This window comes from Tachypleus tridentatus, chromosome 11 (genome assembly GCF_004210375.1).
Source record: "Tachypleus tridentatus isolate NWPU-2018 chromosome 11, ASM421037v1, whole genome shotgun sequence".
Taxonomy (NCBI): Eukaryota; Metazoa; Arthropoda; class Merostomata; order Xiphosura; family Limulidae; genus Tachypleus; species Tachypleus tridentatus.
In genome coordinates, this window is record NC_134835.1 from 45539725 (window position 1) to 45553374 (window position 13650).

A 13650-nucleotide genomic window follows, 5' to 3' on the forward strand; every position below is an offset into this window, starting at 1 on the left:
ATTAAGCCTAATATTTGAGAATAAGATGTATTACAGTTTTATCAATGCTTTATCTTCACATAAAAATAATTACGTTTAAGTGCCATTAACTAATCTTTTCTTTAGTTGATATTTATGTAAAAATACAGTCTATTTAGCCTTATTTGTAAGATACCTGTAACTGAATTTAAACTGTTAGATCTAAACTCAGGCAGCAAAGTTTATCCTTAGAATGCAAAGTTACTAACGACTATTCTTCAGATTGTATTTGTTTGATAAAACAATGTACTTAACCTGTTTCATGATTTACCAATGTTAAATAATGTTCAAAATTCTTCTACAGCTTAGCTTTCTTACATCTTCTTTCTCATATAGATTTTTCTGAGTTTTCCATCTAGCCATTTGTACACTTCTACTTTTCATGCCTTGTAAATGAATGGAAATAATTTTTTTGCCAAATGCAGTAACATATATTCCAATACAGTACATTACTTCATCTTGCATAAACAGCTATTCTCAATCAGTGCTGCCCTCTGTATGCAAAACATTCTTACATATGCTAAAAGCCTTCTATCTCTGCTCCATTGTAATCCAATGGGCTTCTCATGCAAGTCATACATGTCACCCTCTATCAGTAAGAGTGTGAGACACCTTCATACACGTGACTCCTATTCAAATATACTTAACTGTTACTTCTCATTTTACAGTACTTGTGTTCAGATTTTGTTGTTTTTTTGGTGTGATTTGTGTGAAGTATGATTTTAATAGTTTAATTTCTTAAGTGCTTTTTCTTGACATTAACGAATTCTTTAACTTAATTTCCCAATCTTTTTTTGTTTCTCACTCTTGCATCTTTTACATCAAATACTTTTGTTTTGAGTTATGTATTTCTACAGTAGATTCTGAGGATCATGTTCCCACTGGGCATGATATTTTTAGCACTCATTCATAGACAGCAGGTGAGAGAGACATGTTGTTAGATTACTATTATATTATCTGCTGTGAAATTGATCATTATATGGGTTGACCATCTCCTGAACTTGTCCCACCAATCTTTCTGAACAAGCTGAACTTCTTCAGTCTGATAAAGATTTGATAGCCTTTTCACAACAGTAGATTTTATCATGTTTTTCACTACTTCTTTTACAGAATTGGCTAGGCCTAGTAAGGCCTTTTTGACATTTTTTTCTCAGATATGTAATGTTTTATCCACTTCTCCACTTTCCTGTGATTTTTTATTACTGCATGTTGGCTTATTTGTCATTGTTGGCCCTTGATTTACACACTTGGTTCATTGTTTTTGGCATATTCTGAGTCATGATGCAACCTTGTCCCAGGTTTGTTGGACTTCTCTTTTGATTAGGGGATTTATGTGTGGCCCTTTTTTAATCATGTACCTGTGACTTTGCAATCGTGTGTAGTTTGTGCATCAACACTCTACCCTTTCCTCTTTGGTTGCATGGTCTTCACAGCTAGAACCACAGTAAGCCCCTACTCCTGTTCCTCCTTCCAGGTTTTTCTCATTTTTTTTGTTTTATTCAACATTGGTGGGCATGTGGCCAACAACAGTATTGGAGACTAGCCAGTGGGGTTTGGTTTGGTGGGAGCTTAACCATATGATTTTGTTACCCATTGATGATCTTTCACCATAGATCCATAGGTTCTTTGACTTTTATCAGCAGGACTTGGCCTGCTATTTCTTTCCTAACCTTCTTTGTCTCAGTTACCCTTTTATTTCTCTATGACTTGGAATCCATCTGCCAGCCAGTGTCTGTCTGAAGCATTACGAGATAATCTCACCAGGCCATTACACTTGTTCATGATCTTTCTCCAGCTGTTTGTTGTCCTCCCAAAAACCTGGAGACTGGTGGTCTGTGGTAGAGTTGTCCCACCTTAATCTATTTTCAATTTGCCCTATTTTATCTTGGAGTCATTTTTAGGGGAGCTTTTCTCTGAGTTTATAGATGACCAAGATGAACATTGTTGATGCTTATTGCATATCCCAATATCTCATCACATGCAAGCCTATCTTCAGTTTATTCTCCATGAGGTGACTTATCTGTTTCCTGCACTATCCTTTCTTCAGCCCTGTATGTTTTATCAGGTGGTCAGAGTATTTGTTCATTGCTTACGTGCTTGAATTGTACTTTTCTCTTTCTTTGGAAGACTGGCTACTGTTAACTCTTTCCAACAGGATCTCACCTGTTCCCTCATCAACTGCTCTGAGAGGTGGCTATAGTGAACTGGGTCATTAAGTTGGAGAAGTATTTACTGTGTCCTATTCAATATCTTCTTCATCTGTGTGTTGTTTTTTTTCAACAAACATCTCATTTGGGCACACCCTTCTCTTCTTTGACTTTATTTAATGGGGCTTTAGGTTCTGTTGCTTTTGGGATGTTATCTTCCAGTGCAGCCCTTATTCCCTCATGTCAGACTTTTTCGTGGGTTCTTCACAACCACTGAAATCTTGCTAGGGATCCTTTATCAGCTCTTATTACCATTCCTCCTAGCCTCCTTGACAATATGCATTGGTGGTTAGACACAGCTTGCAAGCCAGCAAGTTTTTCATTTCTTCTCCTCATCCAAATTTACACATTTCGTGGACAAATCCCTTTGGGGATGGGGGGCATGGGTTAATCAACTGGAAGCTTCATGGTTTTAGTCTGCAGCTAAGAAGTCTTATCATATCAACATACTGGAGCTTCTTGCTCTAAGTTGTGTTTTGGTTCATTTCTTCCAGCTGGCCAGAAATTATCCAGTAATGATCCATTTCAACTTTCCTCCACTGGTTGTTTATTTCAATCACCAGGATGGCATCCATTCTCAGTTCTTCTGTATTCATACATTGGATTTTCGTTTTGGGGGGCTTACAAGCTCAGTATTCATATCATAGCATGTCATGTTCCAGGTGCTTTTGCTCTTGTTGCAGATCTAATTTCCCATCTATAAAAATTATATCCAATGAATTGGTCTTTAAATCCTTTCGTTTTCTAGTGGCTTTCATTACTCCTCAGATTAAAGCTTTTGCTGTATCCCATAACCACATATTGCCTTATTTTTGGTCTCTGGTCCCTTGTATTCTTGCTCTGGCTGTCAATGTTTTCAGCTAGGATTGGACCAGTATTTTGTCTGTCTCTCAGTTCTCCTACTTTTCTGGGTAATTTTGATCATCCTTGACACTCTGTGTTCAGTTTTTCAGATACCACTTTTCTGGCTATCTCATTTGTGGTTTCTTTGGCTCCTCTTGCTCCAACTTCCTCCTCCATTACATCTTCCTAAAACTCCATCCTTTCTTCATCATCCATAATTACTGTTGTTTCTTTGGTTCATTTCTGTCCTTTTATTCCATGCCTGGTTTTTCTCTGGTCATTAATGAGAAGAAATGGCTCCTCATAATAGTTAGCTTGTTTCATTTACCCTTCCTTTATTAGTGTTTCTCATTATAAATGGAGCATTTAACGCCATTGGTTTCTGGGTCAAGGGTTTTCCTCTAATCAACCCATTGTTACTCATCATACAGATTTCCTTACTTGACTTTTGGATAGCAAGGCTTCTGTCTCCTCAATCTCAAATTTTTGGGTAGCCCTTTCCTCCACATTTCATTTTTCCCAATACCACATGTATTTACATCTACTACACTACCTGTTTATGTATTCCTTCTAGATTCTTCTTCCACCATTGCAGACTACCCTTTTGGATAAGGATATTAATGGAGTCCTGCTCTGCCTCACTTTGCCTACGTACAAATCATTTCCTCATGCTCCTTGTTTCACCTTTTCCTTATATTTTCCCTCCTTCTTTCTATTTGCCTGTGGCCATAAGTGGTCTGTTTATTTGACATTGATGTTTCTGCTTCTGCATATCTTCTTTCTCCAGATTGTTTTTTTCTCTTTTGCTCTTCGGTGGCTAGTGTGGATAACTCTTATGTTTGGCCACTTTCCCTTCCTTCTGTTTCCACCTTTAACCTCATCCTGATCTGGATAGACTTCTATGTCCTGTATGTGTTCTTCTCTATTATGCTTCTCATACAGCTTTTTTCTGTGGTGCCTATTCCAGCCTCTTCCTTCATTGACAACCATTCTTTTTCACCTTCTCTAATTAGGTTCAGCTCTCAATTCAATTTGCTTATTCCTCTTTATTGTTTTATCTCTTACTGTATTTGTTACTGCCTTCTCATTCAAATTGATACCTTACCTTTCTATTAGCATTTCTTCTTTCTCATCTCTTGAAAGTACTTTTTTCAACTGAGCATGTGGACTACCCATAATATGCTCATCTCTCACAGTTTGCTTTGGATCGCAGTTTCTTTCTCTTCAGGGTGTTATTTTCATCCTGTAACTATTGTTCAGAATTCAGTTATACTTTTGACTAGTTAAGTTAACTTTAATTTTTCTTTCATTTTCAGGAGCTTTTTTTTTTTAATTTATGCTCAGTGTTTGGATTCCACTTCATGGCAAGTGGTGCCTAAGTATTATTTAACAGATGAAATCCACAGTGTATATCTATGTCAACATACATATTATATTTCCATGGCCACATAATGAAACTACAGAGATGTGGTGTTCCATAAGATTGCTTATACGTTTATTTTTGTGATGGAATTTTTAATGAAAAAATTTGCCCCTTCCAGACTGTACTCCCCCATGGACTACATGGATAAAACAGAAAGGGACAACTGCCAATTCCTACCATGCCTTGTATTTAATAAATCAGTACCATCTGCTTTTGAAAATAGGGTATCCTGGTCACCCATTGCACTGTCTCAGTTGTTGTTGTTCCTCCAAACTTTTCAACACATTTTTACTTCTCCCTTTTTTAATGAAGTATGGGAGTTCTCATCACTTTTGATTTCCAATCCAATAAAGTAGTAGACTGTGGAAGCATTCTCTTCAATTGGTTAATAAAATACAAACAAAATATAGAAATGACAGTACAACCATTCAGTTGAGAGTAGGGCAGTAGTGTTCTGCTGGTGTGGATGATGTGATACCCTCCATTATGTGACAAATATAAATGAAAGTGAGCCATCAAAATTACAGTTCATCTCTTTGATTGTAATCTCTCAACCTACTCCCATGCATATGTTGGTTCCCAGCAGCTGGATTTTGGATTTAAAGTTGAACCAACTAACATAATTATTCACACGTGATATGGATGTTTATATTCCTCCTTCATTTATACTATTGTTGTTGCATCTGTGTTGTGGGTCACAGTGGAGGTACTTGTAGATTATTACAGTTCTTCCTCTTTCACTATCCATCAATACTTATTATTCCAAGGAAGTTACTATGTTTGGGGTAGTTCTGATTAATTTCACTTTTGAAGGAGATTTTTTTACATTATGCAGACATCTATTCAATAATGGATGTCAGGTTCCTGGATCAATCTATCAAATTGTGATGTGACTTTGTTCATTGGTCAGGGGGTTCTTAATTCCTTCTGTCTTCATGAATTTGTGGTAAAGACAGTATGATCCTCTTTCCTACCCCAGCCAAGATAACTGGCTTTTGGATTATAGTTGACTCATCACCACTATGATACTCATCCCTGCATGAGAGTCAATTTCCAGCAACATGGGTTTTGGATGTAGTTGCTTTGTCTTGAATGGTCCTTTGTGCCCTAGCCACTGTACAGGTGTACAGATTATTTTATAGAGCTGTGCTACTCCTCTACCTTTCATTTTTTTTTCCATTTCTGCCATGTCCTCTCCTCTCCTATTGTTTTCCCTCCTATTTCAATCCTTCTGTCTCCATTGTTGACCTCAACCCATTCCCTTACAAGATTAGGATCTTGGTGTTATCCTCTTTGCCATTTCATTCCCTCCATTTGAACTATTGTCTTCTTGTTTCATATATTATCTTTGAAAACCTTTTTCCTCTTCCATTTGGCCTGTGTATATTGAAGGTCAGATTTGTTTTCCCGCAATGTCTCTCACCTCATTTGCCCCAAAACATGTGTTGTTCTTTATCCTGATTGTACATTCCTCCCTAAAACCTATACTACTTGTAAAGGTAATGTTGCCTTCACTCATATTTACCTTACTTTAATTTCTCATCTGTATTCCAGTACTGATCTCAGCCATTCCATGTATCTGGTCAAGGTTCTGAGATGTGGCTCATGTTCCCAATAGTTTATACACTGGAATCCTTCATCCTCCTGTGACCTTTCTTCTGTTACTCTGACTTGATGAATTTTGGCAACTTGTATGTTTTGCCTATTCCTCTCTATCTTTCGACTCCAATCACATGTTCCGTGTTCTGTGTTTCCTCACATCAGATTTTCCATTTTACCATACCTTTGGCTGCTCATATTCATCATTCTTTTTAGGAGATTTTCCATAGTGGCATGTGGACTACTGCTCATACATTTATGTCACTTTATCTTCATTGTCTTGCAGTTTCCTTCTTGGCTGGATGTCATCTGCCTCCTATCGCCATCCTACACTTGTCAGTTTATCTATAAGTAGCTGTCTTTTCTTTATATCTTTACTTATTACAGGGACCTCTTGCTCTTATATTCTGGATCCCATTCTGTGGCAATTGATGCCTCTCCAGGTGTACTTATTAATCAATCTGCACTGTGTAGCCAATAACTTTAATAATGCTCACCAGTGAGATAGGGTGTTCTGCAAGACTGCTAGTGTGTTATTCTTAACATTATCTTCCTTCATATGTTTATCCCAGATTGTTTGTTTATGGACTAACATGAGTAAAACAGAAGAAAATTTTTGCCCATTCATTTTGGCCCTTTGACTGTGTCAGTCAGGTCCAGTCTACTTTCTAAAATAGTGTTTCATGGTTATCCAGTGCACTTTCTTCAGTGTTGCATTTCTCTAGACTCCCACATGTTTTTCTTCCACCCTTCTTCCAGTGGAGTATGTGAGTCTTTACCATGTACCAGCTCCTAACCAATGAAATGGTGGAGCATGGAGGTTTCCTTCTGAATGTACTCAATTCTATGCAGTTGAGAGTAGGGCTTTGGTATTTTGTTGATGTAGGTGGTATGACTGTCCTCCCACTGTTGGTTCTAATGTACTGTTACAGATGCTGTTTGGTGTGAACTGAATTTTTCCATCACATTCTAATATGTAGTTCAACATTATGATTGGGTACCTTCCTTTCTACTGTTGCTGGAATTTTGGTTCCCAGATGACTGGTGTTGGTTCAAGCCAGACCTATCAACATAAATCCTCACTTGTGAGTGGGCTGGGACCCTCCTCTTACTGCTGATTGGATGGTACATTGCCAATGCCATAAGGTTTTGTACTGGAGTTGACCCTCCAATCTGCATTTCCACCTTCTTTTCATTATCCATATGTCAGTTCCCAGGGGATACAGGTGTTTGTCTTGTTTGTCATATGCACATATGATGAATTGGGTCCTTAGAATGCAAGTTGTTCTTCCCTTCTGGTTCTTGAGTCTGAGATAATGATAGAAAACCATCCTGCTACTATGGGCCAAGTGATCCCATCTTAGCACTACTAGTTTTGGACTGAAGTTGATCTCCTGCTTATGGTTTGCCGTGTCCTAGCCACTGTATATTACAGGCACTTTTTTCTTTTCTATTATAACTCTTTATTACCACTTTCTTTTTGAATTCAAGTTAATAACTTAAGAATTGAATTTTTTAATATTCTGAATGCTGTAGAACAGAAGTTCTTAAGCAGTTTTGTTCACAGTGCATCTGTTTTTATTTATTTTTTTAACAGTACCTTTTGAAGACCACAGTGGGATTTATACACAATGCTGCTGCTTCTTTTCTATAATTATGCAACCTTTTATGGGCCACTTGAAGGGGGCCCACAGACTACAGACTGAGAACTGCTGCTGAGCCAGGTTGGAATCTGTGCAATGCTATGGGTATATTGTCAAAGTAACAGTCAGTCCCTTAGTATGACTGGTATGTGGTAAAGTGTAGCTCACTAGCTGTCTTCCCTTTGGTTGGTTGTTAAAACTTGGGAACAGCAACAGCAGATAGTTTTAGTTATTTGCAATAGATACAAATATCTGTTCCAGTGAAATTCTTACAACAATTGGTACATAAATCACAATAGTTAACAAAAATATATGTAATAGTGATCATTATTCTACACAGTAATTGTTCATGATGTTAAATTACAATTCATTATTGTTGTTTTTTTCTGCTACAAGATTTAAAGGACCTAAAAGGTTTGATTCAAAAACCAAAAAAATGAGTAAGAACTGAGACATTTCTTATTTTAAGTAATAGTGACAAGAATTTCCTTATTGTTATCTATGGTTAAAATGTTAAAAGGAAATAACCACATATTATTATATTCAGCTCGAGTTTTCCGGTCCTCTCCTCAATTTGGGTTCACTTTATTGACATATGAAATCTTACAAAGGTTATTTTATGTGGACTTTGGTGGCAGGTAAGTTTCATTTTTATTTCAGAGTTTATATAAATTATTTACATTTTTCAGTCACTTTTGTCAAAATCGTATTCACTCAAGTAAAATTCAGTAATTTTGATGGTATACTTTGATTTAAGAATGTATATGTGTGGTTGTCATTGGATATGTATTTTAACAAAATATATTTTACTTATCAGTTACTACTGTGTCCAGCCACTTCAATCTCTTTAAGACTTTTACTGTAATATTTCCATTTCATGCATCCAATGGATAGCATTTTTAACTTTTTCATGCTCTGTAGATCAGTACTGAAATCATTATTTTAAAAAGAAGAAATGTTATAACTACTTGAGTGATTTTCTTTCTAGTGTTGAACAAGTAATTAAAGTTTCCTGTATTCTAAGCCTACATTACCATAATTATTGCTATTTTAGTTCTAATTTTACTGAATCATAACAAGTTTTTTGATTTAAGATATGTGGATTTAACTTATGTTAAACATCCCTTTTAGGTAATAAAATGTTAATTTTTGCTTTTATAATAACAGTATGATATTAATGATTAATAATCAAAATCTCCATATTTTATCATTGCTACTTTTTCCTTCATAGACCACCACAAGGTTCTGAAGTTACAGTGCCTGTTCAACCATCTGAGAAGAGGTCTGAGCATCCTGACCATATTGGTGGTTACAAGCTTGCTCGAGCTGTATTCTCAGGAATGGAGTCTAAGTTTGGCCTTTTTCTACCCAAATATAGGATACCTGGGAGTAGTGAACCATTGTAAAGAATCTGAGACTTCAAACTTACGTCATTTAGTCACGTAACCACAAAGCATATCGAGAGAAACTTGCAACAAGATACATTGGAGACGTCAAAAAAAAGTTGCACTTTTGAATTTACACTAAACTTTTGAATATTAAGTTGTTGTTGTTTTTTGCATGTGTTTGAATTTATTTATAAATTTTAAGAAGTTTTCCATACCATAGTAAGTCTTCCACACTGTAGTCTTTCCGAAACTGATTCTGATTTTGTGATTTTTATATATATATATACATATACATAGCTATACAATGATGTGGTAGGAAAACATACTGTAAGCTTACAATTCTCTAATGGGATAATGCAATATAGCTATTAAGGCCAGTATCTTGTCTGTCAGTCTGAGTGAAGAAAATGTTGCACATAGTAGTGAATTTTTGACATTGGATCTCAGTACCAAAAGTCTTAGATATAGCTTTAATTAAAGAAACTTCTAAGAAGATCTCCTGTCATGACTAAACCCATGTGTTTATGATATTCATACAATTGCAAGTCATTCAGTGAAATGTTTAAAACAGTTGTGTTTAAATAATTACAATTAAATAGTCAAGTACAAAAGCATGTATTTCTAAAGAATTTATATTTTATAAATATATTATAAACACAAGACAGAGACTGAGTTTTTTGTTATTTCCAGTTATCTATAGATTATAATTTAAAATCAAATAAGGTATTGTGCTAAATTTCTGGATAGTTAAAATAGAAGTAGTAAATTTAAATGTATCACAATGAATGTTTTAGCAGATAGCAGGACATTTCTAGAACTTGTACTTTTTACTTTATTATATGTCTTTTAAATAAGATTACAATAAACCTCAAACTGGTTATGCCGTGATATTATTGCAGTGCCTTCCTCTGCTTATTATGAATACATTTTATAAACCTATCATTTTCTTTACATTTTTTATTAAAGCTATTTCACGTAAAATAATAGTAGGTGTATAGTAAAAAGTTAATATTTTATGGAATATATTATTTTCTGGGTTCTAGTCATTTTTAATACCAAATACTTCCTAACTTTCTTTGTATGCTATTTTATAATTTTGAAAAAAGCAAGATGTGAAATTAAATAACTTTTTTATGGTCATTGTAATTTATATAAAATTCTTTCTGGAGGATAAGAACTGAAGTCACTACACTAAAATGTTTTTGTTAATAAAGGATTTCATTTGTATTTTTTCATCACCTTCACTGAAAAATGTTTGAAGGATATAGCAGTGATATTGTTTGTGTATTTATCAGTCAATAGACATCTAATTTTCTGCATGATAAATAGAGTTCTGAATAGTATATTTCACTCAAGCTTCACAAGTCACTTCATTGGGTATGGGGAAGAACTATATTGATTTTCTGGTTAAAAGGTCAAGGGCACCATTTCAAATAAAAAAGAAAAATTTGGCTTTTGCAGAACAAAAAACAGTCTTTAAGAACACATCCACACAAACATAGGGATCATCCATTCTACTGATGGCTTTTTTCTCTTAAAAACGTTGTGTTCACATTTGAGATAGCATTACTTATACTTTATAATATTGTATGTCCTCCTGCAGTATTCTACTTATAAGCATCAGAAGTTTAACAAATTAAAGCAATGCTAAGTGCCATTGAATATCATTTTAAGTAAATTGCACAGGTAATTTTTTTATGTCCCACTTGTTATTACGAGTGCAAGATTTTTTTCATGGTAAAAGCAGAGAAATAATTAACAAATACATGTACTATGGTTATAATTACGGAATGTAATATAAAATTATATACATCTATATCAACTGTATTAAGTGCCTTAATATTGAGTCAATGCATACTTTATATTTAAAGTTGTACCATTTTAAGTGCACAGAAGCAATACTTCAGATCAAAAGTATTATCATATCCATGTTTTTCTAAACATCTAGTAGATGTAGTTGTTAATAAAATGTTATTTTTGTAATCAGAGCTCTGGAATACTTTTGAAAGTTTGTCAAACTGATAAAACAGTTAAACAAAAGATAAGTTGGTATTCAAGTACCATTTCATCTGCTGGTATTAGATAAGCTTTTCATCACCTTTTTCACATTATTATTAATTTTTATCTTGTTAAAATTTGAAACTTTTTTACATTTCTTCTACTTTCAACTTTAATACAACGTAACTGCTGAACCTTCCTCTGAGAAATTGTCATATTAGTAGCATAAGAGAATATTATAATATCTAATTAGCACTAAGATTCTGTCAGAAAAACATTTGTGCTATCCTTCATACCAAGATAATTCTTTTTAACAATTGTATTTAGTTCATTTATTAACATTTACTACAATTTTGTTCCCTCAGTGGGACAGTAGTGAGTCTTTGTATTTACTACACTAAAATCAAGTGTTCAGTTCCACTTGATGGACAGAACAGACAGCTCAATCTCTTTACCAAATTTTAAAAGTAGTTCATATATGAACTTAGTAGATAACACTCATCTTAAAAGTGTAATACAAATCTTAAAAATCTCTAATTTAATATATAAAAACGTTTATTACCATTGACAGATACACTTAATGCAGTAGACATATATCAAAAATTTTAATTACATATAGAAAGTTATTTTGTAATATCCTAACCCTAATTATTTTGCTGAAACCATAATAGAGAATTTTCATCTGTATCAATGAGGTATACAGTATCCACTAAATATGCTGTTTACATAACTTAGTTTGTATTATAACTTGCTTCTCTCTCTTTCTCTTGAAATGGAGAATGAGTTGGTGTCTACATTACACATTATTCAAGATAAGATTAAGAAATTGTAAGTTTAAAACTGTATCCATATTTGTTTACTGGGATTTGGAATAATTATCTGTCAAGTAGGTAAAACCTGTATAGTTTTAAAGACTTTATTGTCATGCAATTAAAGCATCTGGTATATAAAATAACTACTAACCAACTAGACTAATTAACTTCTAAAACATTTTGTTTATTTTTCACTTGTTTGTTTTACATTGGAAAAAATTACTTTATTAAAAAATCATTTTAGCTAGTTGACTTGAACTGTGAAAGGTTATTGTTTTGCTGTGTTATAAAATAAAGTGTGTATAAAGATTTTAGTCATATCTATTTTAGGTATAAATTGTTTCTTAACAAACTTGTTCAAGAGAGTTTTTTTTTAATCATTTTTAGTATTTTAGCCTGTTACCACATTTAAAATTCTCAGTTCTATGTTTTGTTTTGCAAGTTTGAATAGGAAGAAGATCTTATAATCAACTTGTGATTAAACAGAGAGAAAAACATATACAAGCGAATAAATGTTACTTAAATTTCATTGTGCCCAGAAAACCTTCTAAAATATAAATTTGTTAAATAATCAAAACTTAAGTGTTTTGACCAAAAAATAATAGTGCAACTATAGCTTCTTTCCAAGCTTTGATTGATTAATTCAAATAAATTTTTTAACATAGTACACTTATAATAAGTGATATTTATTTTTATGCTACAGAAAAATTCAATTATAGGTAAAAAACATCATTAATTCAGATGGAGAGTGATAGGGTTGTTGGAAACTAACATAAGCTATCACAAGCAAAAGTAAAAAACAAAAAATGTTTGTGTAGGGCTTATGAGCAGTGAAATAGAAGTAAAAACTTCATATTTTTATAATACGTAAAAAACTAAACTACTCAACATGTGTTTGATAAAATAGCCAAATGAAGCTTTAATGTTTTACCATAATATATTGATCAGTTTCATAACAATGTACAGTTTAAAAACATCTGTTTAAAGAAGTTTACATTGTGCTTTTCCATAAGGTTTGGTTCAGATAGCAAGTTATGTTTGGAATAAAACCCAAGGTTTCAATCTACAGATATATGGAATAATATATAGTATCTATAATTTTATAAAAATGTTTAATATCAAAAATCTATCTGAGGTACTTTTTTCTTTAACTGGTGTAGTATTTTGTATGGAAAGCTTTGGTAGGTATTTGATTTCATGACAAATTCTGTTTATTTGTAGATTTCAAAAGGATTTTTTAGAATTAGTATTAGAGATGTTAGTTTGGTTGGTGGATTTTTAATTTGGGCAAGTTATTCAAAATGTGTGTACATGTATTCTTAAACAGATGATAATAAATGACACTTGAAAATCTAGATGGCAAACAGTTGTTTTCATTATTTATCTGTAATTTGCCTGAGATAAAGATCAAGACTTGAAGACCCACCATTATAAATGTAAAATATTATGAGAATTAAGAGAAAAAAAATCAGCCTGTTCTGTAACACTGAGCATAATTGATAAATTTGTTTTGTTTTGAGGAAGAAATAGATGTACTATATGAATTTTTTACATTCAGTAATAGTAAATATATGTAATTTTATATATTGGAACCCTTCTATGTAGTTAACCATTCCAATGTAATATTTTTTTTTAATGGTTAGTGGAATATTTTTCTTGGCTGTTAGTGTGAGAAATTTACTTCCATAAAATATGTCTGCCAAAATAAAAGGCTTTGTT

At 33.4% G+C, this 13650-nt stretch overlaps 1 protein-coding gene across 1 annotated transcript in view; it reads left to right on the forward strand.

Moving 5' to 3' along the window:
- Window positions 1-13286, forward strand: part of LOC143232078 (electrogenic aspartate/glutamate antiporter Aralar, mitochondrial-like) — a 65546-nt gene extending 52260 nt beyond the window's left edge. Inside the window, exons 16-17 of the mRNA XM_076467137.1 lie at window positions 8281-8371; window positions 8965-13286. Coding sequence (XP_076323252.1) covers window positions 8281-8371; window positions 8965-9139 — 266 coding nt within the window. The 3' untranslated portion in view covers window positions 9140-13286. The remainder of the gene's footprint in view (window positions 1-8280; window positions 8372-8964) is intronic.
- The last annotated feature ends 364 nt before the right edge of the window (window positions 13287-13650 follow it).